The 25668-nt window shown below is 52.5% G+C and overlaps 1 protein-coding gene across 2 annotated transcripts in view; it reads left to right on the forward strand.

The window, feature by feature from the left end:
* Window positions 1–25542, forward strand: part of Tcf7l1 (transcription factor 7 like 1) — a 112371-nt gene extending 86829 nt beyond the window's left edge. For both annotated transcript variants that reach the window (XM_046455922.2, XM_046455921.2), the window contains 9 exons: window positions 7768–7851; window positions 18943–19075; window positions 19910–20012; window positions 20151–20234; window positions 21295–21438; window positions 22060–22219; window positions 22298–22405; window positions 23058–23133; window positions 24261–25542. In XM_046455922.2, the coding sequence (XP_046311878.1) occupies window positions 7768–7851; window positions 18943–19075; window positions 19910–20012; window positions 20151–20234; window positions 21295–21438; window positions 22060–22219; window positions 22298–22405; window positions 23058–23133; window positions 24261–24694 (1326 nt within the window). In that variant the 3' untranslated portion in view covers window positions 24695–25542. The remainder of the gene's footprint in view (window positions 1–7767; window positions 7852–18942; window positions 19076–19909; window positions 20013–20150; window positions 20235–21294; window positions 21439–22059; window positions 22220–22297; window positions 22406–23057; window positions 23134–24260) is intronic.
* Window positions 25543–25668: the final 126 nt, after the last annotated feature.

The following is a 25668-nucleotide window of genomic DNA, read 5'->3' on the forward strand; positions in this document are numbered from 1 at the left end:
CACTGCAGCCAAGGCTGGGAATCACCCACACAGGGCTCTGAAGTGAATTGTGGCGTGAAGCAGGCGCCATGAAGCCGTCACCCCGAATGAGGCTGCTCAGCAGGAACCGCCATGGCAGGGCTCACCTAGTGGAGCCTATACATGGGCCAGAGGACAGGGCCTGGAGCTCCAGGCACAGAAATGAGGAGCCAAGAGCAGGTTGGAAGCCCAGGGCTCTGCTCCAGGGGGGCCCTGGTCAGGGCCACTGGGCTGGCCCTGCCCCTGCTTGAGGCAGTTTACCTCTGTTCCTGCCAGAAACATGCCCCTGGCCAAGTGTCAGCTCCCCCCAGGATCCAGGGTCCCCACAGCAGGTACCGTGAGCAGCTCCTCCCCCGACTCTGCCTTCCCTTGATTTTGTTTGTTTGTTCATTTTTTGTTTTTTCTTTCTTTTTTGCTTCAAGACAGGGTTTGGTGCTGTGTTGTTTTGAGAGTCTAAGGCTTTACCTCCACACCCCTGGGTGGGACCCCTTCCCACCAAGCCCCACAGAAGAGGGAGAGCCCTGCAGAAGGTGCAGTAACAAATATGACCGCTCTTGAATGACCACGCAGTCTTGCTCTTTCTCTTTTTTTTTTGCTGTTCTTTTCTCCCTCTTCTTCCTTTTTCTGCTGTGTTGTGTGAGCTGGCCTCAAACCCCTGGGCTCCAGCAATCCTCCTGCCTCAGCCTCCCAAGCAGCTGGGAAAAGAAAGTAGCCCCTGGTTTACCTGTTCCTCAAGAGCTCACTAGGTGCCCCCTGCCCTGCAGCCTGTCCCCTCCAGTGTGATTGACACATGGAGACACCCCCTGCCCAGTGTACAGTCTCCTTCCCAGGTCCTCCTCCATAGGAGGCCATGGGGTCCAGGCCCTGCCTGTAGGTAGGTAAAACACCCCATTTTGAAGATGAGCCAGTCGAGTCCAAGGAGGCCAGAAGAACTGGGACCCTGGTCACGCTCTGTCCTGCCTCACTGAAAGCTGCTCCTGAGGAGCAGCCCATTTTTTAAAAAACCTCTGTCAAGTTCTGGTAGGCAAAATTTCCTGGTTCTCTGGAGCTGGAGGAGAATAGTTTGAGGTAACTTGGAGGAAAAAGGGGTGGTGTGGGGAGAGGCAGAGTATGCAGGGCTGATTGGCCTCTGGGGGCCAGGCCTGTCCTACCTACATGTTGTTGTTGTTTACTGTCTTCTGAGTTGATGACTCAGAGGTGAAATGATTTTGGAGCCCTCTGCCACCAGTGCATGGAGCGGGCAGAGCATCAACTTAAAAAAAAAAAAAATTGTGGTAGAGTTCTTGCCTGGCATGTGTGGGGCACTGGGTTTGATTCTTAGCACCACGTATAAACAAACAAATAAATAAAAGTCCATCAATAACTAATAAAAATGTTTTTTTAAAAAAACTGTTGAGCCAGATGCAGTGGCCCACGCCTGTAATCCCAGCAAAACAGGGTCTCACTAAATTGCTTGTTAAATTAAGTGTCTTGTTAAATTGCTAAGGCTGAGCTGGGTGTGGTGGCATACACTTGTAATCCCAGTGGCTTAGGGAGGTGGCTTAGGGAGGCAGGAGGATCAAAGGTTCAAAGCCAGCCTCAGCAATTTAGCGAAGTCCTAAGCAACTTAGTGAGACTCTGTCTCAAACTAAGGGAAAAAAAATTTTTTTTTTGAGGGCTGGGGAGGTAGCTCAATGGTAAAGTGCCCCCGAGTACAATCCTTGGAACCAAAAAAAGTGACTAAATGTCGTGATGAGGAATAGAAAACCACCAGTTTATTGGTTTGAAACCTGCAGAAGTGTGACTCTAAATAACTGCAGTAAATTGTGTCTGTCATGTTAACTTCAAAAGCAGCTTATGATGGAGCAGGAGGCTTTTCAATTGGACGTATTTGTAAGGACTGTCTGGCCAGAAACTTGAGGAATCCAACTTCTAGTGAGGTGGCCTGTGGGATTAGGTGCGGCCACCTTCCTGCACATGCTGAAACTACTCTTTTTATAAAAGAAAGCAAGGGACTCAGGATGAAGCACAGTGTAGAGCAACGGAGACCCCAGGTTCCCTCCCAGGGCCACAAAAACGAAATGAGACAGTGGAGGCCTGCTTTGTGGTCCTGCTCTCCTGGTGTTCCGGCTGATCTGCCTTGTTGGGGACCCAGTCCTCCTAAATCTTGTGTATAATTAATTATAATGCCCCAGTTAAAAATAGGGAAAATATGCCTTTTGGGTGGGGGTGTTGGAATCTCAATTTTTTCGCTCATGGAGAGGCTGTTGTCTCCCTGCTGCTGGGCTAATTGCGCCATGTTGGTGTGTTTTCGGCTGTTGGGCCGGGTCTGGTGTCCTTCCGTTTCCGCAGAAGGCAAAGGATCTTGCCCCAGCGGCAGGCAGAGGCAGGCAGGACCAGGCTCAGGGCGACCGCGCTGCCTCCAGATCCCAGAGCCCGAGGTGTGGGAGCAGGAGGTGCAGCATGGTGGGGTCAGCTCTGGACTGCTAGGGAGTTTGGGGCTTTATCCCTTGACCTCAGAATCCAACCAGGGATAGCCTTAAGCCGGGAGGAGATCAGGCTGATTAGGATTTCAGAGCCAAAACTCTTGTAGGTGTTTGGAAAACCTTTGAGAATCAATTAGCTTCCCAACTGGCAAGATGGAGAACAAGGGAAATGTTCGTGTTTCTTCATATGTTTCCATTTATAATAGGATTCTTTTTGTTAAAATTGCCTTTGGCCGGGCATGGTGGTGCATAATCCCAGAGACCCAGGAGGCTGGGGGATCACAATTAGAAACCAGCCTTAGCAACTTAGTGAGACCCTGTCTCAAAATGAAAAATTAAAAGGGAGCGCATTTTCCATATTTTTAATAAGTGCATTATAGTTGTACATAATAGTGGGATTTGTTACAAATAGTATACATGCACACAATATAACAATATAATTTGGTTAATATTGTTCCCCAGTACCTCCATTTCCCTCACTTCCTCTGCTGCACTGATCTCCTTTCTGTTTTCATGAGATTCCCGCCACATCTTTTTTCCTTTTTCCTCTCTACCTTCCCCATGAGAGAAAACATATCACCCTCCACTTTCCATTTGACTAATTTTACTTAACATGTTTTTAAGTTCCATCCATTTCCTGCAAATGATATAATTTCATTTTTCTTTTTTTATAGAATTTATTTTAATTGTAGATGGACCCAATACCTTTATTTTATTAATTTTTATGTGGTGCTGAGGCTCGAACCCAGGGCCTCACATGTGCTCCACCACTGAGCCACAACCCCAGCCCCTCCATTTTTCTTTACAACTGAGTAAAACTCCACTGTGTATATAGGCCACGTTTTCCTTTATCCATTCATCTGCTGATGGATGCTGGCCGAGGCTGGTTATGAAAGGTGCTGCTGTAAACATGGGCTGCGGGTGTCACTGCAGTGTGGTGACCTCGGTTCTTCAGGGTAAACCAAGGACTGGCACCTCTGGTGATATGGTGGTTCCGTGCCTAGTCTTTTGAGGAACCTCCATTCTGATTCCCATAGCTGTTGTACCAAGTACAGTCCCACCAACAGGTTAAGTGTCTTTTCCCCATGTCCTCCCCAGCACGAACTCTGCCTGTGCTCTTGACGACTGCCACTCTGTCAGATGAGGTCTCAGTGCAATTCTGGTTCGAGTTTCCCTGGTTGCTAATGATGCCGGACATTGTTTCATGTATCTGTTGGTCATTCGTATTTCTTCTTTTGAGAAGTGTCTGTTTAGCTCATTCACTGAAAGGTGGTCTGGTGAAGTTGTCTGAGTCTGTATGTTTTCTGATATTCCTCAAGAGCAGAGCGTCTGAATGTCATTGTGGGAAGACATGGGCCTGTGGGGCTGGGGATTGTAGCCTTACTTTGGTGTGCCAGGCCCGAGCATCCTCTCGGGGAGGACGGGGGTCCTCACTTCCCACTCAAGGGGCCCCGGCTTCTTAGGTCTCTGGAGTCATTCATTGTTTACCACTGGGGACCACAGAGGCAGGAAGGACCCGTCACCTAAACTTGCCAAGTCCCATCTTCTGCTACTGAAGCACAAAAAAAGAGTGAGTCTGGAAAGCAGGCCCTGGGGCTGTGGTTGTCACACCTGGGGACATTTTGCTGCTTTCATCACTCCCCACCACAGCAGCATCCCATTTGGAGCCGTGCTATGGATTCTGTGACGTGAGTTTTGTTTCCTCGGGTCCTGGGTCCGCTCAGAGGGCTTTCTCTGAGAACAGAATGTGAGTGTCCCCAGAGCCCTGTGGGTCCTGCCCCTGGGAGCAAGCTTGGGGCGTGGTGGGTCAACAGGGACAGGTCCTGTCCTCCCTGCACCCGGGAGCGGGAGGGTTAACCTGTGCGCTGTGGCAGGTCACCTCTGTACAGGGCATGCTGGGACTTCCTCCCAGCTGTTTTACATCATGAAGATTTGTGTGCTGGGGAAATTCCAGGGCACAGCTGCAATTAATCTGCTGCTGGGTCTCCAGGCGGAGCTGGTCTTGGAGGATGATTCTCCACCTCCCTGCGGGAGAGGGGCTCAGGTCTTTAGGGCAAACATCCTTCAGAGGGTCCCTTCCCAGGCCCAAGTCGAGCGGAAACAGCCCACCTGGCCCAGTGCTCGTCCAAGGAGGGCTCCGGGGAGGAGCCCGAGGGACAGAAGGGGACTCGGAGCAATGAGGAAATGAGGAGCAGCACCCTCTGCCTAGTGGGCCAAACCACACCGACAGCAGCATTTGACACAGATGTCACCAAAAGACTAGTTCACCCTGAGTTAGGAATGTGGAGGTGAAAACCTCCGGCAGTCTGAGGAGCATCCCCCAGCATGGTGCAAGAAGAGCGTGGCCAGTGGGGCCTCCCTGGGTGCCCCAGAGGTGCTCCAGCGTGGGAAACCCATCAGCCGTCCAGCTCCCCCGAGAGCTGGGGAGACCACAGGACTACTTTGGTGGCTGCTGAGAGAATTCAACTTTTCCAGTGAAAAAAGGAACAGAATCAGCCTTCCTTAAAAGGTAAAGATGTGGTCAGACCCTGGCCTCACGTCCTGAGCCACCGTCCAGAGCCCTAGCCCCTCGGGAGCTGCCCCCACCTGTCCATCACACACCTGGTGGCAGGCTGTGCAGCCTGTGAGTCCAGGCTGGCTGTGCCTGACTCTTGTCCCCTTTCTCCTTCCCATGCCAAGAGTCCTTATCTCATGTGCAGCACCCCAGAGGCTGCTGCCCAGGCTCTGCATTCTAGTGGGACTCCCAGGAGGGAGACGACCTGCCTGCAGGGTACTCCCCTCGCCCTGTGGGGAAGCTGGCCAGGAGCCAAGCCTGCAGGAACCAGTTGCATGGACACCCGAGGGCTCAGAGGACCCAGCAGCTTTCCTTTGGCCACATTCCATTACTGGGCAAAGAATCTGAGTTCAGCCACATGTCACTTAATCCCCAAGGACAGGAGCAATAGCCCCGTGAATGAGGGGCTGACCTTCGTGAGAATCACCAGCAGAGGGAGCTTCATCTCCTGGCCTTGGACGGGCCTGACCTAGGACCTCAGAACAGCCCCGCCACTCCGGCGTCCTCACCTGAGGTGGGAGGTGCAGTGAGCACTGCCACTCCTGTTGCCCAGATGCTGGTCCTGGGGCGCTCACCACCCCTGCAGTGCACCTCTCCTCAGCTGCAAGACCTCCCGTCCTACAGGTCACCACACCCCACCCCAGCATACATTGCAAACCATTGAAAAGGCACAGTGGTGATCGGGGAGAGCGACAGTCCTCCACACTGCTAACCCAGGACACGTCCTCTACGCATGCCACCCCAGAGGCAACATTGCTGTCTTCCCACACTGGGGGACACACCTATAAGGGACTGCTCTTCAGTGGTGGGCAGGCCTTCAGATTGTCACCCACCCTGCAGGCTCCTGGGACACTCAGCATGTGAGTCTGGACCCGAGGGGAGAAGAGGCTGGGGTGGTCTCCTCCCCCCAAAGCTCAAGACCCCGCATTAGGTGGGTGAGACACCAAGCACATGGCAAGCAACCCGAGATCCTAGCTATTGCCAGAGCCCTTTACCATTAGGTGCGTGTTCACATGCGTGTGTGTGCCTGACATACCAGACCCTGGCAGACAAACCCCATGGGTCTCAGGGAATCGGCATAGCCTCCCTTCCCCGGGGACCTTTGGCAACGTCCAAGACGTCTTTCGCTGTCACACTGGGCAGGAGGCTACCACCCTCCAGTAGGTGGAGGCCAAAGCGCTACTCATATTTCAGCACTGTTGCCTACAGCAGAGGACTACCCAGCCCAATGCCAGTGGTGCCAAGGCTGAGAAACTCAGCACTGCCACCAGCGTCACTCAAGACCCCAAGCCCTAGCTCCGTCCCAAACTGATCTCAGACTCCCTGAGCCACACCTGTGACCTGGCTTGTGGCCTGAGGGCTCCCTTCCCCTGTCTCATGCTGGCAGGCTGGGCCTTCTCTAACACCGATGTTGGATGGTTGCTTCCAGGATGCGCTAGCACACAGTTGGTCCTTGGGCAAAAGCTCTGGTGGCCTTGAGCATAAGCTCTGGTGACCTCAAGCATCCCCTCAGAATGCTGGTGCCTGCATGTCCCCTCACGTCTGGGTGGCAGCAAGAAAGCTGAGAGAGCCCAGCAAAGCAAAGGAATCATTGGGGTGGGCATCAGTGCTGTGAAGAGTGTGGGGTCTGGAGTCTGCCCCTGCCCCAAAATGATGTGTGAATGGGCTTTGAAAATCGCAAATGAGGCACCGGCACCGTTCGCTGGGGAGATTTAACTACTGATGACAGTATTTGTCCAGGAAGTGTGGGCTCTGGGTAGGGCAAGGTGGGCGGGGTGGGAAGGAGGAAGAAGATGGTCAGCAGGAGATGGGGATTGGGCTGGACTCCCTGTGCAGGGCTCCAAGGGCCCAGCCTCTGTGCCCACCCCACAGGTTTCCTGAAATTTCCTGGAGTCACCACTTCCTGTCAGTGCTTCCGTTCTCCAGGTGGCTTTGAGAACCCTGCAGGGAGGCTGCCTTGCTGGGCTGCTGCCCCAGGCTACCTGTCCTGGTGGAAGAGGACACCTACTGAAGGTCTCCCTCCTGCCAGGCGCTGTGCTTAGCCCCCACACTGTCCCTCCCACACAACCTGCAGTCAACAGCTCCCCTTCAGATGAAGGAACAGGCTCTGAGTCGCATGGCAGGTGGACAGAGGAGAAGCCCTGTGTGCCGGCCTCGGAGTCCAGGTGGCTCTTCCCAGGGACCCTGCCTGCTGCCCGCTCTCTGCTCCAGCCCAGGCCAAGGCTGCACCACCCCAAGTGGAGGGAGACTTTCTCTGGAATAGAGCACTGTGTACACGCATGTGTGTGTGCACATGTGCACGTGTGTGTGTTTGTATAGGGTATTTACTGCTGGGTTTGAGTGTTTTGCAGTGACACAAGGTGGGCAGGTACTGGTGATCTTTTTAAGGGTGAGAAAACCAAAAAGAAGCTCAGCAAGCTCATGGAGGGTCGAGAACCCCCGTGGGCTGCGAGTTTAGCAGGTGGTTTTATTCATTTGTTCACCAGCTACTTCTGCTGAGTTTTTTCTTCAGGAGCATTGGATGAAGCTGCAAGAGATGGGAACAGGCCAGCAGGATGGCCACCTGGGGCCTCTCCTCCTCAATAGGACCGGCTTGTCCCATGACTGGAGAAGAGAGGGCTGGGGGCTGGGATACATGGCCTCCTGCACCACAGGGACCCCACCGCAGGGCTGCTTCTCTCTCACTGGGCACCCCCCTCACCAGCTGTGTTATCTTTCCTCCCCATGCAGTACCTGCACATGAAATGGCCCCTCCTCGATGTGCCCCCCAGTACCACAGTCAAGGATACCAGGTCGCCATCTCCCGCACACTTGGTAAGTTCATTCCACCCTAAAGCACTAAAGGGGCCCCCAGTCCTCATCCAGTTCCCTTCTCCCCTGCAGCTCTGGGAAGCTGATGGGGGCTCACTGAGCTTCCTCCAGTGCGGGGGCACAGTGGGGCTGACAGTGAGGTCATGTCCTCTCCACGCCCTTGCACTGTGATTGGCACACCAATGGGCCCCGCTGCTCACCTGGCTCCTCGGAGATACCTGTCTCAGATCCTTGCCACTGCGCTGGATCCCGTGGCTAGGTCACATGGGCAAGGGGATCCTTTCTGGCCTATTGCATCTCAATCAGAACCACCTGGGCTTCTTCTCAAAACCACTGCAGGGAAATGATCCACTAAGATGTGTGCATGAAAGCTCAGTGAAGTCCAGTTAAGCAGGTTTCAGCTCCTCAGGAGATGCGGGGGCTGGTATCCAGGGCAGAGCAGATGCTGAGCCTCACCCTTACCCTGCCATTCCCACATTTGAGCTCCTTGAGTCCAGGCTCCCCACCACCAGCCAGAGGTGGGCCTCCACACACTGAGTCCCAGAACCTTAGAGGTGCAGCCAGGGACTGCTCTGCCTCCACGTGGCCATGGTACAGATTGGAGACCAGGGCTTTGACACCACCCCTTGCTAGCTGTCAGGCAGGCAAGGTGACAGGTGGTGTTCAGGATACATGAAAGTAGAGCACCTTACATAAGGAACCCCACACCCACCTACCACAGAGTGCCTCAAAGCAAACTCAGGCACCATCCTTCCTCTCACAGGACAGGTTAGGATGCGCTGCTAATCCTCCCTCATCAAAGTCAGTCAGCCTGAGAGAGGATGGATATACAGAGAATGGAACGGTGGCGCTGTGAGCCTGTGCAGCTTCCAGCCCTCTGGGACAACCTGCAGTGTCAGAGCCCAGCAGTCCGCCTGTCCTGGTAGCATCTGCATCTGGGTCAGGGATCTGTGTAGGGCCAGTGAGCAACCCAGACAGCCCTGGCATGCCCACCCTGGTGGCAGAGCAGCCCATTGAAAAGCTCTCGGATTAAGCCAGGCTGGCAGCTCTGGCCCCAGCTGGCCCCAGAGTCCCTCTTGGGGTGATGAGCGTGAGGTCCGGGTGCCCTCTAGTGGCCTGAGTGGCCTCAGTGGAGGACTCCACCCCATCTACCCACCCACTGACTTTCCCCCTGCCCAGCCATCCTGCCTCCACCTGCCCCCAGTCCCCTGCTGCAGATCTGAGACTTCGGGGCCTGTTCTTCTCTCCTCTGTCCACCTAAGGTCTCTTGGCATGTTGTCGCTCCTTGGCTTCACTTATTTCTTCAGGTACTGGGGATTGGACCCAGGAGTGCTGAGCCATATCCCTAGCCTTTTTATTTTTTATTTTGGGACAGGTTTTCACTAAGTTGCTTAGGGCTTCACTAAGTTGCCCAAGCTGGTCTTGAACTTGCCAATGCTCCTCTCTCAGCCTCCTGAGTCACTGAGATTACCAGTGCACCACCATGCCTGGCTCTGGGTGCTTTTAAGAGGACACAATTTCCCTTTAAAAACTGACACATGGGCTCTGGGTTTCCCATCCTTCCTATTGCACAGAACAACCCATCTCTGAAACATCAAGGCTTGTGCTGTGTCCTGCCCTGCCGCTGTGAGCAAGAGGCTGTTCCCTCCAGTCCTTGCCACCTTCCCTGGCTGTGTGTTTTCTCTGGGCACCGCTGCAGCCTGGCTCAGCCCTGCCCCTGCCAGCTGAGTCCCGCCCCCTCCTGCTTTCGGTGGTGGCATCTGAGAGTGCTGGCTCCCCTCTGCGCTTTTCATTGCCCCCCCCAGACGCTGTGTCATTCTCCCATCAGTTCCTGACTTTTCTAGGCTTTCGTTTCCTTTCTAGATCCTTTGCCTCCAGTAAATCAGCTCCTCACCACTAACTGTCTCAGGGTAAGTCAGAAAAATACATGAAACTCCTGAACCTTCCAAAGATTCTACCCCCGAGGTTGCAGCTGCACACACCTGGCCGCTGCAGAGTGAGCTCTGCTGACAGCAGTGCCCCACCAGCTGCAGAGGGGACCCTCATTTTGACTGAGAGCAGAAAAGCACCAACTGTTAATGGGTGTTGCACTGTGATCAGGCCTAGCAGTGAAGCGTCCCTCAAAGCCCACGGAGCTCGGGACCTGAGGGCCTTTGCGGGAGGGGGACCCCAGCGTTACCTTGGGACTCTGTGCATGGAGCTTTAGAGTGAGAGCCGCACACTCCCAATTCGAGGGCGTGTGCATGGGAGGAGGATGCGGGCCAGGCTGGAAACACAGCGGCTTTAAGCCTGCCCCACCGCTTTCCTGGGCAGCTTCAGGCATATGACATCACCTCTCTTTGCCTCAGTTTCCTCATCTACTAAGGGGGGCTAGAGGGACCGCTCCAGAGCTGTTGTGGGAAGTGAGTGTCCTAATGAGCTCAGCTTCAGCCGCACAGAGTGTCTCATCCCCAGCGCTTGCTCCCACATGGGGCACCACAGCCAGCGGACTAGACTGCCACTGCAGTGTTAAGAAATCCATCCAAAAGGAATGAGCAATTAAAAATCCCGGATAATTAGCTAAACTAAGAGGTAATGCTCCCCTGAATTAGGCACCAGAACAAATGGACAGACAGCAAAGGTAACAGAGATAATGAGCCCATAGAATTCAGCTCTGATCCCCCAAGGACAGGATTTAATTGGTCTGGGGTGGGGCTGGTGTCCTAGGGTTTTAAGCTCCCCAGGGAATCCTAAGGGATCCTCAGGGGCAGCCAGAACTGAGACTCTGTAGGGATTGCTCTTTGCAGGTGGAGGCAGAGTGGAGGGAGGCCCTGAGGCACCCCAGCCTCCTGGGCAGGCCTCTGGGAGGTGGCAGGTTGGACCCTGGATGGTTTAGAGAAATTAGACACTGGATGATGGGAATTTGCTAGAGAATCAAGGGTAAAATGGTTTAATAAGAGGTCTGACCTGGGAAGGAGGCAGATGAGGAAAACTGCCAGGTACCCAGGGAGGCTGCGTGGGTCAGGTGGGGTGTCCATGAGGACTTGTGCACAAACCGGCCATTACCCAGAGGGCAGCTGGAGTTCCGTCACTGCTTCTTGTATTTCTACTGTTCTAGGCAGCTCTGAAAACCCAGGAACAAGGATATTTCATAAGTAACTATTTCCAGTACAGGATCACTAACCTCGCTGCTCACAGTTTATCCACCCTGTGGACAGACCCTGGCTGCTGCAGGTGCTGTCCCCTGCCCCCTCCACTCCCTCCCTGGAGCACTGTGCCTGGCCAGGCCTTGCCAACACAGGCCCTTCCAGCATACAGCCACACCCAACAGAGACCACATCAGGCTCAGTTACCTACCCTGCACCTGTCAGGATGTCCAGTGAAGGGAGGGCTGTGTTCTGGAGGCCAGTGCCCCAGTACACCCTCTCCCCCCAGCCCTCAGGTCCTTCCTCCCTTTGGTTCACAGCCAGGTGGCCATGGCCCGTCCTGGGCAGTCCCCAAAGCCTGACAGCCTTCCGTCATTTTGCCCTGTCCTTTTCCCAGCCCAAGAAGTGTTGAGGTGGTCTCTGGGCCACAGGTCACACCCACGATCTGCCAGGCGACTGTCCAGCCATTCCCTGGGTGTTCTCTGCAGAATACACTGTCTCCCTTTTTTGCCATAAGAATAGGCTGAGAATTTACAAATCTTCAAGTTCTGGTTCCTTCTTGAATAAAAATTCCTTCAATTTATCTTTCTCTCACATTTTACTGTTAATTGGGGAAGAAAAACCAAGCCACACCTTCAGCACAGTGCTTAGAAAACCCCCTCTGTTAAGTTCTCAAATCCATCACTCAGAGCTCCACCTGTTACACCAGAACACAGTACCCTTCCAGCCAGGTCCTGCCCACTGTGGAGCCAGTGTCACCAGAGTCCTGCCAGTGTCCAACAGCATGTCCTGCTTCTGTTTCTGAAGCCCCACTAGACACACCTGCCACCTCCATGTTTCCCTCAACAGTCAACTTAAGACACACACCCAACCCTTTTTATCTTTATGTGGTGGTGAGGTTTGAACCCAGTGCCTCACACATGCTAGGCGAGCGCTCTACCTCAGAGCCCCTCTATGCTTTTTTGAGTAAAAAGAATACAACAAAAAAAATTATAAGAACCAATTAATTCTAGGTTGAAAATTGGGGTTGGGGTGTCATTCATTATACTTTTTTGTATTTTCCAAAAATTGTTTTTGGAAATCTTTGTAGAATTTATAAATTGTCAGCTATTTCTTTGACAAGTGTTGTGTAACAAATGATTCCACAGCTTGCAATGACAAGTGCTTTTTTCCCCCCACCCCCTAATTTTTTGTTGTTGTTCTTGGGTACCTGGGATTGATCTCAGGGGCATTCCACCACTGAGCCATATTCCCAGCCCTATTTTGTATTTCATTTAGAGACAGTGTCTCACTGAGTTGCTTAGTGCTTCACTTTTGCTGAGGCTGGCTTTGAACTTGTGACCCTCCTGTCTCAGCCTCCAGAGCCGCTGGGATGACAGTCGTGCACCACAATGCCAGCTCTTATTTTTGTATTGGTGCATTAGAGTTGTACATAATTTATACATGCACACAATACAATTTGTCAATATCTCTCAAAACAACACAATTTGTCAAATATCTCTCCCCACACTTCCAACAAGCACTTCTGTTTCTGGTGTATGAGTCAGCGAAGTGGCTCTTGTAGGGTAAGAATGGGGTTCAGCTTTCCTCCACGTGGCTTCCAAAACCCGGAACCAGTGTCTGCCCCTTCTCATGTGGCAGACACACAAGAAGGAAAGCATCTTTAACACTTCCTGTCACCTGCTCATGTTCCCCTGGTCAGAGTGTTACCGCTGTTGACCAGTGACTGGTCAACAGCGACTGATGAGTCCTTGCTTCCCCAATGTTGAAGAATAACACCAGAGGAGCACGCTGAGGCAAGGTCAGAATGGAAAATTAGAAGTTTATTAAAGAACAGCAGAAAAGGGCTGGGGATGTGGCTCCTGGCATGCGTGCGGCCCGGGTTCGATACTCAGCACCACATACCAACAAAGATGTTGTGTCCGCCGAGAACTAAAAATAAATAAATTTTAAAAAAAAAGAACAGCAGAAAAGACCTCTCCCGGAAGAAGAAGGGGACCCAAGAGGTGGAATCCCTTGAAGGGCGAATGTGTTCCCCTTTTTATAGTTTTTGGTGATGGAATGTAGGTGGGAAGGTCCAAAGGGTTGGGACACAGGTGGGCCAAAGAAGTAATCTGGGCATTTCCCAGTCAAGTTTGCTGTTCATTAACATTTCTTTGGGATGGGCTATCTTCAAATCTGTTGGGGGCTGTTTCCTGGGCTTCATTAACATTCCAAGAGTTGCTCAACTTTTCCGGAAATTCATTCTCTACATGGCCTCCATTTTAGATTTCACTGGATATTAGACCCAATTTACCTAACTACACTGACTACCTAACTTTAAATCTGGCTTCAAGAGTACATCGTAAGACAGCCTAATATCAATGGCAAGGGAAGGAAGGGTTATAAATAAATCTCAAACTGTCACTCGTGTCACCACATCTTGATTTATCAATCTCCTTCAGCATTTAGAATTCTTTCTGGAACATTCTCTGAACAGTAATAAATTATTACATATATCAACAATGGTGCTCATTTACTTCCTGCCAAATTTTAGTGTCTTCAGCAAGATCAAGATTAGAGCTACCACTGCCATTCCTCGGCACTAGGAAGACCCTCTGGCAGTATCTCAGGTCCTTCTGCACCAAGCAGGGACTCACCCTCTTGAGCAGGTGTTGGAACCAGCATAGAGGGGCTCCTTAGGCCAAAGATCTAGGCCCCCCACCCCTGAGGCTGCTGATGGAAGCAGGTGTGGCCTGAGAATGGGGTCGGAGACACTCCCTGCAATTCCAGCTTGGCTTCTAGGACAGTGACCCTGTCTTCAGCAGCCACCAGAATCTTCTAGAGAGCTCAGTAACACACACCTCCACCTGGTGGAGTACTGGCCTGCATGAGCAGGGGCCTAGACTTGGAGCCCTTGACTGCAGTGTGCACACTCTCCTGGGCTCCACTCTTGGAGTTTAATTCAGTCGGTCTGGGTGGGACGGGACCTGGGAATTGGCATTCCAGTAAGTCCCAGGTGGTGCAGCTGCTGCTGGCTGGGGACAACTCAGAACCTCCTGCAGGGCCACTGTCTGCAATGGCTCCTTTTCAGTGTGGGAGCATCACTGGGTGGTTCTCAGAAGCAGAGCGCAGAGCTTCCTGTCACACTGCTGGCTGCCAAGCCCATGCCTGACGCTCCCTAAGGACCACATCTCCCCTCCTCGGCTCCCGCCATGAGACCAGCGCAGCCTGGCATGCAGTTCTCAAATTAGACATGCGCTGGCCTTTCCCTTCAAAAACTGTACCCCGTGCTGGAGGGGCTGGCGCACCTGTGACCCCAGCTACTCTGGATTCTGAGGAAGCGGGGTAGAAGGTTTGGGGCCAGCTGGACGACTCAGCAGGACCTTGTCTCAAAAAGCAAGAAGGGCTAGGAATGGAGCACAATGGTAGAGCACCCTGGCTTCAATCCCAGTACTGAAAAATATATATGTATAATTTCTTAAGAACAAAGACGTTCTCTTAACATGAGCACAGTACAGTTTCAGAATCAAGAAAGACACGCTAACATTTCCCCTTACCTACCCACGCACTGCCAGGTAGACTGGGAGGTCGGCCTGTGTCAGCCCTGGTGTGGTGTCTGGCCAGGCTCCTGCGCTGCAGTGGACAGTGTCTTTGGTCTCAGCACAGTTCCTTACCCTCCCCTGCCCTTCTTGACCTTCTGGGTTTTCGAGAGGTACTGGCCAGCCATCTTGCAGAGTGCCCCTCCCCGGGCCTTGCTGAGTCTCTGCCCACTCCTACTCAGGCCATGCTTTCTGGCCAGGAGCAGCAATGGCTATGTTGCGCCCTATCCTGCCCTGCCCATCTGTCCAGGGGGGAGATGTTGGCCACATGCTTGGTTAGGGGTGCAACTTCTCTGCAGTGCTGTCTTCTCCTTGGTGATGAGCAAGTGCTTGCAGCACACTGAGGCCCTGGGTCAACTGGCATCCGTGACTTTTCACCCACGTCAGTCCTTCTCTTAGTTTCTACTACTGAGCTTTGGCCCCTCTGAAATTCTTATTCACATCTCCTAGTTCATTAATCTCTGCATACAGCAGAATTGACGTTGTGGAAAATAAAATTTGTGCCACTGGTCACACTGATGAAGAAGCTGGAGGCCAGGCGTGGCAGCCTTGCCTGTGATCCCAGCCACCCAGGAGGCTGAGGCAGGAGGATCACAAGTTCAAGGCCAGCCTAGGCAAGTAAGTGAGACCCAAAAAGGGGTGAGGGTGTGGCTCAGTGGCAAGCACCCCCCCCCCCCCCCCCCGTGGAGAGAAGAGAACATCATCTCTGCTGGTAGTGGAAGACTGGCTGTGAGGAGACAGACAGTCTTCACCAGGTAGAGCCACCAGTCCACTGGCCTATGTCCCCCAAGCCAGCGGCTTCCTTGTGAGGCACACCCTTTTACCTCTGATCTCTGGAGCTGGGTTAAGAGAAAAGCACAGGCCCTTCAGGTGGCTTTGTGGAGGCCTCCCAGTAGACTGTTGAAGGTGGGCAGGCAGCAGGTCAGGGTGGCCCAGAGCCCTGCGCAGTCACCTTTCCTTTGGCTTCAGAGTAAGTCCTGAGGGGTGGGAAAGGGGCCACGTCCCTGGGAGCCAGGGATTTAAAGAGTTCTAAATGCAGATGAACTGGACCACAGATGCCTGGACCAGAAGTAGTGTCCCTCATGACTTCAGGAATAAACTGGGTCCCAGATGGCGTTGAGGCGCTCTCTCTGGGCACAAAGATCTGGACTGGGCCACTCACTAGGAGAGCGTGTACTCCTGCCCCTGAGTTCACGCTGTGGATGTCCTGCCCCTGGTGGCAGCTGAGCTGGCACAGGGCAGGACCTTCACTGAGAGCAGCCTGGTAGACCCGCCCTGGCTGGCCTCTAGAGGAGTCCTGGCTTATCTGCCTCCCACCTCTCCTAGCTCACTCTCCGGACCCTGGCGACACCTAGTGGGGAGCGGTGGTAACTCAGCCTATGGGTGAGCCCACCTGGGCCTCAGGCTTGCTTAGAGTCGGCCAGGGCTAGTGCTGTTTGCCACAGCTGCCAAGACCAGCTCAACCGCACGTGATGCTGCAAAGTGCTCAGGATGAGCTGGATAAGTGTCAAGCACCGTGGGTGGGCGGTCTCAACAGCAGGAGGTACCAAAATGATGAGCAGATTAAATGGTGATTGTGTTTTCTAAATGTGCTTTCTGATGTAGCTTGTAGTTCTTAGAAAATTTGTGCTATTCAATACTTTGAATTTTTTATATTCTTTTTTACTCTTTTAATTTTTCCCTTTTCTTACATATTATCATATATATATATATATATATATATATATATATATATATATATATATATTAGTTGTAGATGGACACCATACCTTTATTTTATTTATTTTTATGTGGTGCTGAGGATTGAACCCAGTGCCTCACACGTGCTAGGGAAGTACGCCACTATCAGCTACAACTCCAGCCCCTTTCGATATATTTTTATTTGTGCATTACAATTGTACATGATGGTGGGATTTGTTGTTACATGCACACAATATAACAATACAGTTTGGCCAACATTATCAAAGTATATGTTTTTAGGTAATAAAGTAAAATAGGAAAATATAAACATGAAAATAAGAATCACTTATGGGCTGGGGTTGTGGCTCAGTGGTAGAGCATTTGCCTAGCATGGGTGAGGCACTGGGTCTAATCCTCAGCACTAATAAAAAAAAAATAAAGATAAATAAAGGTAAATTCTTTTAAAAAATAAAAACCACTCAGTTCTATCTCCAACATAACTACTGTTCACATTTTGATGTGTTACTATTTAAGTTTTTTGTTGTTATTGTTTGTTTTTTGTTCTTTTGTTTTTATACTGGGGATTGAACCCAGAGATGCTTTATCACTCATATCCCCAGCCTTATTTTTTTTTCTTTGAGACAGGGTCTCACTAAGTGGCTGAGAGTCTGGCTTCGAACTTGCGATCCTCCTACATCAGGCTCCTGAGTCAATGGAATTACGAGGGTGCACCCCACACCCACTAATCTTTTTTTAAAGTGATAATTTACGAATTTTTTTAACTGTCACCTGTAATGCCAGCAACTCATGAGGCCGAGACATGAGGATCTCAAGTTTGAGGTCAGCCTCTACAACTTAGCAAGTCTCTATATCAAAATAAAAAGAATAAAGACCTGGGGATGTGGCTCAAGCGGTATCGCGCTCGCCTGGCATGCGTGCGGCCCGGGTTCAATCCTCAGCACCACATACAAACAAAGATGTTGTGTCTGACAAAAAAACTAAAAAATAAATATTAAAAAATTCATTCTCTCTCTCTCTCTCTCTCTCTCTCTCTCTCAAAGAAAAAAAAAAAAAGACCTGGGAATGTAGCTCAGTGGCAGATCACTTAAGTGCTCAAGGCCCCAGGTTCAATCCCTAGCACTTAAAAAAAAAAAAAATATATATATATATATATATATATATATATATATATATATATTTTTTTTTTTTTTCTGTGTAATTATCACTTACTTTCTGTCTGGGAATTCTGCTGCATTTTTTTACACCAAAATCATTCTTTTGACCAAGTTGTTTCCAAGAAACCCAAATACATCATTTAGATGCGTTGAGTTCCTAGAAAGTGATCCTAGAATTATTTTTTATACTTTCCTTTGTGTTATGTGTTCTTGTGTGTAGAGACATTGACAACAACCAGTAAGTGAACAGGTGACAACAGTAGGAAGAAAATGTTTTAAATTGTTGTGCAGCATCACATGAGCCCACCCCAGGGGACAGGAAGTTGTTGAGGGGAAGGTGGAGGGTGTTCCCACCAGCAGGTCCTGTGCCCACCCCCTGGTGACTGTTCTCTGCGGTTGTCTGATTGTCCTCATGGGCGCCTAGGGAGTGCACAGGTGTTTGCATTATGAGCAAACACACATCCTATGAAAGGAATAAAGGCTTAGAATCCACAGATTCAGACATGCAGAACAGCTGTCTAGAGTTCTAGCCCCAGGGCTACCTCCAGATGGTCTCTTTTACAAATCTCTTTTGTAAAAAACTCCTCCACTTATAACTTTAAATAAATAAAAGAAAAAGAAAAAACTGAATGTTGCTGGGTACAGTGGCCATGCCTATATCCCAGTGACTCGAGGCTGAGGCTGGAGAATTGCAAATTTAAGGCCAGCCTCAGCCACTTAGTGAGACCCTGTCTCAAAATAAAAAGTAAGCCAGGCACATGGCGCACACCTGTAATCCCACCAGCTCAGGAGGCTGAGACAGGAGGATCATGAGTTCAAAGCCAGCCTCAGCAAAAATCAAGGCTCTAAGCAATTCATTGAGACCCTGTCTCTAAATAAAATACAAAAAAAAAAAAAAGGGCTGGGGATGTGGCTCAGTGGTCCAGTGTGTGCCCCTGAATTTAATTCCTGCTACCAAAAAAGTCAAAAGGACTGGACATATAGCTCAGTGGTAAAGCAGCCTGGGTTCACTCCCCACTACCAATAGATACATAACTGTCCCTTCTCCCTGACAGATGTTTGCGTGGGTTCTTGGGAGGCCGCTGGTGTGGGGAAAAGCACTCTGGTTTGGCAGAGCCACATAGTGCGAGGGGAGCCCCACTTCTATTGCTTGCTTGCTCTGTGCCTGGGTCTAGTCATCTAACCTTCCTGATCTGTTTCCTCGTGTCGGGGTGATACAGCTTCTTGCCAGGTGGGACAAGGGCTGGAGCCCTTTCAGAGTTACTGAGATTACCCAGCACCCTCAATAACTGAGCCACCAACATATAGCGCATATAGTACGTGCGAAGGGGTGAGGACAGGTGCTTTGGGTAAGGTCTCTCAGGGAGGGTGTGACCCCCTCTCATCCTGTGGCTTCCTCCTCTCCAAGGCTGTGGTGAGGACTGAATGGAATGTCACAGGGAAATACCTGGCATGCACTCTACTTAGGAAATAACAACTGGTCACTCCCAGCTGGCAGGCAGCTGGTCCCAGTCTCTCTTCTTTGTCTTTCAGTCTAATAAAGTCCCTGTTGTTCAGCACCCGCATCATATGCACCCGTTGACGCCCCTCATCACCTACAGCAGGGACCACTTCTCCCCTGGCTCCCCTCCCACGCACCTCTCCCCGGAGATTGATCCAAAGACAGGTGAGGTGTCACACAGGTAGCGCTCTGATGGGCTTTTTCTTTGGGGACATTGTAGCTTCAAATGAGGCAGACCTTCATTCAATTGGTGTCCCTGGCTTGCAGGAGTCTCATGACCCACCCGCTCCTTTAGCCTGCTCTGCTTTCTCCTGGGCTGTCCTCGGGCCATCTTAGGACACAGGGCCTGGCCCCACAGTGAATATCTGGGTTGCTCTGTCAAAATCCAGCCAGCTGCAGGCTCTGACTCCCTGAACCACAACCTGTGCCTAGTCTGGGAGCATTCAGGTAGAATCACCTGAACCAGTAAGGTGAGGCGCAGGAAGGAGTCACCCAGGGAGCCACAGGCTCCACGACAGTCATGGCTCAAAGCAGGTTTGGATCCACCTTGGGAGAAATAATGATTCCTAAAGTTGCAGATAATGAGGGCAAATGTGGAATAGAAATCCAGAGTTTAGGGCTACGGTGTGGCTACCTCAAGGAAAGCCTTGGGTCCAATCCCCAGCTCCACACACCCAAGCGAAAAAGAAATCCAAAGTTTATTTCTCTGGAAATGAGGCAGATTTTCTAAAAGTCAGTTAACTGATGACTCGGGATGTCAGGGCTATCTGTCAGGACTTCCTGGTACCCTTAAAGATGCTGGTGGTGTCCTTCCAGTGGGAAACTACTGTGGCCCAGAGACTAGACCCAGGAGATACAGAGCAGATGAGTCAGCCCCAGCTGGCTGGCCAAGGGGAGGGAGCAGCCAAGCGCAATGGGGGGGGGGGAGGGGTGTTCCTGATGCTTTTTAAGCTGCCAGGGTGGGTGAGGCCAGTCTGACACATGGCTCTTGGGAAGCAGGAATCCCCCGGCCCCCTCACCCATCGGAGCTCTCACCGTATTACCCGCTGTCTCCTGGAGCTGTCGGACAAATCCCCCACCCCCTCGGCTGGCTCGTCCCACAGTAAGGAAAGCCGCGGCCTTCTTACCCTCATCCTCTCCACAGACCTCCTTGCTCCTACCCCGTGCCTCCCCTAGCCCATCACCCCCGCATGAACTTTACCAAGAGCTGAGCAGATGTCCTTGTCCCTGGCCCCTGCAGGCAAGGACAGCCCATGTACTCCCTTCCTCCCGGTGGCTTTCGGCACCCATACCCCGCCCTCGCCATGAACGCCTCCATGTCCAGGTGAGTCCTAGGCTGGGCCTCGAGCTGGAAGCGACGTCAGTGCCTCGCCTGAACAGGCCCAGCCTTCCCTTGTCAGCTGATGAGAAGGCCTGGGGCCACCCCCAACTCCGCTCTGTCTTGGACAGCCTGCCTCGAGCTCCCTCTTCAGCCCCAAGAGGTGGAAGCCACAGGTTTATTGGCTCCCATCTCTCTGAGAATCTCACAGCCCCGGCCCCTACCCTCCTGCCTTGAGATTCATTTTTCTTGAGATGATGTCAGGAGACTGTAAAAGGCAATTTCTGTCCCACTGGTCATTCTACCTGGCTACCTGGTAATGGGTCCTCCAATGGTGGAGATAGTACTACCCACACAGGAGGCTGTGCCCCGCCCACTGTACAACCCAGGGTGGAGCCTGCTCCTGCGCCCCACCCTCTGCACAACCCAGGGCAGAACCTGCTCCTGTTCCCAGCTCTCTGCACAACCCAGGGCGGAGCCTGCTCCCGCGCCCCGCCCTCCTACAACCTAGGGCGGGGTCAGCCCTTTCTGCACTCCCCCCTTTGCACAACCCAGGGCGGAGTCAGCCCCTCCTGAACAACCCAGGGTGGAGTCAGTTCCTCCTGCACCCTGCCCTCTGATCCCATACAACTTTTGCTTTTTTTTTTTTAGTACCAGGGATTGAACCCAGGGGTGCTTGAACACAGAGCCACATCCCAGTCCTTTTGGTTTTTTATTTTGAGACAATGTTTCCCTAAGTTGCTTAAGGGCCTCACAAGGTTGCTGAGGCTGGCTTTGAACTCATGATAGTCTCTGGGTTTACAGGCCTGCACCACCACACTGGGCAACTTCTTTGTTTTTCAACCCACCTGTGTCCAGCACCAGATTTGGCTGACCTATGTGTTGGGACAGAGGAGTATTATTAGGTGTTCCCAAAACTGATTTTCCAGAAGACAACCAGTGCCCTTCCACTCTCCATCTCTGCCCAGTAGGGGTTGTTCATGCCACTGCCCTAGGGAAGAAGCCACTGGTTGCCCAAGTGGCATGCTCACCTGTGTTCCTGTCTTTGCTTTCCCCGGGTGCACAGCCTGGTCTCCAGCCGGTTCTCCCCTCACATGGTGGCTCCTGCCCATCCTGGCCTGCCCACCTCAGGGATCCCCCACCCAGCCATCGTCTCCCCCATTGTGAAGCAGGAACCAGCAGCCCCCCGTCTGAGCCCCGCAGCCAGTGCGTAAGTGACAGCAGCCTGGGTGGGGAATGACATTTGTTTCCCTCCTGGTGTCACCCTGTCTAGCAACCCAGGGCCTGCCTTGGGACCGTCCCCTTCATCATCTGTGTTCCCTTCCTTCAAGACCTCCTGCACCTCTTATCACATAAAGGAAAGAGGTACAGACAGGTTCTAGAGGCTGAAAGAGGCCCCAGTGTGGTTTTTAGCTTCCCTTCCCGGCCTTCTTCTGCCCACATTTGTGAGGCTATGAGAGCAGACAGTACATTCAAGGACTCCTGGCAGCAGCAATGGCAGAGCTGAGGAGCAGAGGCCCCTCCTTCCCAGGGCTGGAAAGGCAGAGGGGAAGTGTGCTGGCAGCAGAGTCCCACTTCTGCCCAGAGAGCCCCACCTGGGAGGCAGCAGCTCTCCCCACCCTCTGTCCCTTTGCCAGGAGATCATCAGGTGGACTTGCAGAGAATTTGGTATTGGGGTTATTCGGAGGTTGGGAACTGTGGGAGGAAGATGCTCAGGGGCTGCAGCAGCCGTGGGTGACAGAAATTAGCATCCAAGCTGCTCTCTGTGCTGGCAGGGCTGGGGAGCCGGACCCAGGTAAGGGTGCTGACCTGCAGCTGCCTGCCTCCCTAGGAAATCCCCAGTCACCGTGAAGAAGGAGGAGGAGAAGAAGCCCCATGTGAAGAAGCCTCTGAATGCCTTCATGCTGTACATGAAGGAGATGAGGGCCAAGGTGGTGGCTGAGTGTACCCTGAAGGAAAGCGCAGCCATCAACCAAATCCTGGGAAGAAAGGTAAGACCTGCCCTGCCCTAGGCGGCCTGGGCCAGGCCCTGTGGGCTCGGATCACATCTCTGGCCCTCTCTCCTTCAGTGGCACAACCTGTCTCGAGAAGAACAGGCCAAGTACTATGAGCTGGCACGGAAGGAACGGCATCTTCACTCCCAGCTCTACCCAACCTGGTCAGCCCGGGACAACTATGTGAGTGCCCTCACTGTGCAGGGAGACACTCAAACCCCAGGAGCAGCATCTGCAGGAGGCAGAGAGAAGAAAAGTGACTTTGCGTATTGAGGACTCTTAAGACAAGGGAAAAGGTCCCATTTCTCTAAAAATCAGAAAGCTGTTTTAATTGTCAGAAGGTCCACGAGATAGCCTGAGGACAAACTTAAGTTTGTGCCCTTCCCATTTGAACTGGACTCCACCTGTGATTTCTACCACTGGGCACAGTGCTGGCTCTGCAGCAAGAGGGTCTCCAGACACGAGCTCCTCATACAGGTCTCAGAGACCCGTGTGTGGGCCTCAGAGAGGTCTGTACACTTCCTCAAGCTGGACAGACTTTTGTATGTACATTCCTTGTGGCTTTTTTTTTGTGGTAAGAGGATTCATAGCTACGTCAGATTTTCAGAGGCAACTGGGACCCTTCTAAAGAGATTGAGGACCACTGTTCTAGGGACAGAGATGGAAAAACCACCTGGAGGAGCAGGGGTCAAGGCCGTCCAAGAATGATGGGTGCTCCCCTGAGTGGGAAGGAGGGCAGCTCCCCTCCCCCCACACGGCTTCCCTGACCTGCACAACCCTGCCAGGCTGCTCTTATTCTGTCCTGATTCAGCTCTTCTTCTGCCATATTTTTCAGGGTAAGAAAAAGAAGAGGAAGAGAGAAAAGCAGCTGTCTCAGGCACAGTCGCAGCAGCAAGTGCAGGAGGCAGACGGTGAGTCCTGGGACTTTGTCTCTTCAAAGCCCAGGCACTTTTCAGGTCAGCTGAGTGGCATCTTGGGGGCGAGGTTCTAGGGTTGGTGCAGAAGGCAAAAATGAACGTGGTTGAAATCACCCTGGAAATGTCCTCGGGAAGACAGCACGGCACAGACTGCCACGCCACTCATCAGCAGACCCAGTAGATCTGGGCTGCCTCCCACGTTTCTCTGGCTGCACACCAGAAGAAACAGTTTGGTTTCAGAGCCACTTAGAGATTTTTAACCCAAAATATCACCTAGCACAGAGAAGCTTCCCCTGTGAAAGTATTTAGCCACACTCCTCTTGTGTTCCTGCCAGTACAAGCATACAACGGCTTTCAACATCCACAGTGCTTTGGCCTCCCTCTTCTTCCTTCTTCCTTCCCTTCCCCTTGTCTATATGATTTCCGTGCCCATGTGCTCAGGGGTGCATGTATGTGCAGGCTACACAGATGACTTGACCACTCACGTGCCATGCTTCTCAGCAAGTGCACACCACCTTCAATTGCACTAAAACCAAATGGAGTGGCACTGCCTCCCGGAAGCCACAGGAAGGAGATGGCTCCCCTGAGCTATCCCTGCAGGTCTGGCTGGGCCTTTGTCTGCCCTGGCATCGCCGTCTCTGAACTGCAAGTTCCTAGTCTGGACAGCCTGGACTATGATTGCAGCTTCTCACCACAAGCATTCCTGTTTCCAAACTACCATTGTCCCACAGTGTCAGTGGGACTAGGTTTCAAGGACCAGCCTGCCACCTCCACTCTGCAGATACCAGGGTCCCTCATGACACAGACACCGGAGCGCCTGGGGTAAAACAGCCCACACACATCCTCCTGTACACTTTATATTGTCTCTAGGTGACCTGGGACACCCAGCAAGTCCACTGCCCTGTAAATGCTGCACTGTTCAGGGAGCAGGGCAGGGGAGAAGGGTCTACGTGCTAGGTGCGGTGCAGAACTTTCCTGTGTATTTCCTGTGCACTGTTGGTTGAGCCCACAGATGTGGAGCCCGGGGAACCAGAGGGCCAGCTGCAGGTGCATAGCTGGCTGGCACCTCAGCCTCTACCCACCCAGGCCACTGCTGCTCACACTCTTGCCTTTCTTCCTAGGGGCTCTGGTCTCCAAGAGTAAGAAGCCGTGCATCCAGTACCTGCCTCCCGAGAAGCCCTGCGACAGCCCTGCCTCTTCCCACGGCAGCATGCTGGACTCCCCTGCAACCCCGTCCGCAGCCTTGGCTTCACCAGCTGCCCCTGCGGCCACCCACTCAGAGCAGGCCCAGCCCCTCTCCCTCACCACCAAGCCTGAGACCCGGGCCCAGCTGGCTCTCCATTCGGCAGCCTTCCTTTCTGCGAAGGCTGCAGCCAGCTCTTCTGGCCAGATGGGCAGCCAGCCGCCCCTCTTGTCCCGGCCCCTGCCCCTGGGGTCCATGCCTGCGGCTCTGCTGACCTCTCCCCCATCCTTCCCTGCCACACTCCACGCCCACCAGGCCCTCCCTGTACTACAGGCCCAGCCTCTCTCCTTGGTCACTAAGTCTGCCCACTAAGCTTTCCTGTGACTCATCGAGGAGAAACAACTCAAAAGAAAACCAAGGAAACTTTATTGGTCAATATTTGACCACTCTGGACTGTTCAGTAGAGTGACTGGTACCAACAGCACTTTACGTTTTATAGGTGTAACCAGTAGCCGACCTTCAGGCTTTTTTAAAAAACAAACAAAACAAAACAAAACAAAAAAATTTCACAAGAAAGAACTCCTTAGTAGTGTTGCTCTCCTGTGCTGCGGTGGGTGCGCTGGGCAGAAGCTGCCCTCCACTGCCTCTTTCTGCTCCTCGCTGTCCACACTCTCCTCACCTCCTCACCTCTGTGTCCGGACATCCCCATGGTTGCCAGTGCCCGGAGGGCTCGCCCAGGGCCTCCATCTCAACCATCCTGCCTCTCCTGTTGCCTAGCCCATGATCTTGTCACAAGCTCAGCCTGCAGTTGCATTCTCTAGTAGGGCTGGGACCATGTGCCAAGACACCTGGGCCTGATCTGTTTGCATCGGCACCCCCGCTCCCGTCCTGGGGCATAGCACTACAGAGCCCCCACCACCCCCACAGCCGGGGGAAGGAGCGCCACTGAGACGTCCCCACCCCTGCACTGAAAGGGACTCCAGGTGCCTGCCACTTCCCAGGAAGAGGTCCCTGTCCGTTGTCCCCCCCACCCCTCGGCCCAGCTGCTGTCACCTGGGCCCTCGCCAGCACAATCTGCCAAAGCCAGAAGACCCTCTGCCCTCCCCGTCACCTCACGTGTTTTCTCTGTGTGTATTTCATTTTGTTTTTATGGGTTTTGGAGCAATTTAAACTCCCTGTTGTTTATTTTCACAAAAGAAAATAAAATTGCAGTTGCAAGACCTTCTAAGTGTCCCTCTTCCTTCCGTGGAATGGAGCCTCCATCAAACCATGCTATGTCCACACATCCCTGTTAGAACAGAATCAATCCTAACAGGATTGGAACACCAACCTGCCTCCAGTCCCAA

This window comes from Marmota monax, unplaced genomic scaffold (assembly GCF_021218885.2).
Source record: "Marmota monax isolate L192 unplaced genomic scaffold, Marmota_monax_Labrador192_F-V1.1 WCK01_AAM20220418_F8-fsc00238, whole genome shotgun sequence".
In the NCBI taxonomy this organism is placed as follows: domain Eukaryota; kingdom Metazoa; phylum Chordata; class Mammalia; order Rodentia; family Sciuridae; genus Marmota; species Marmota monax.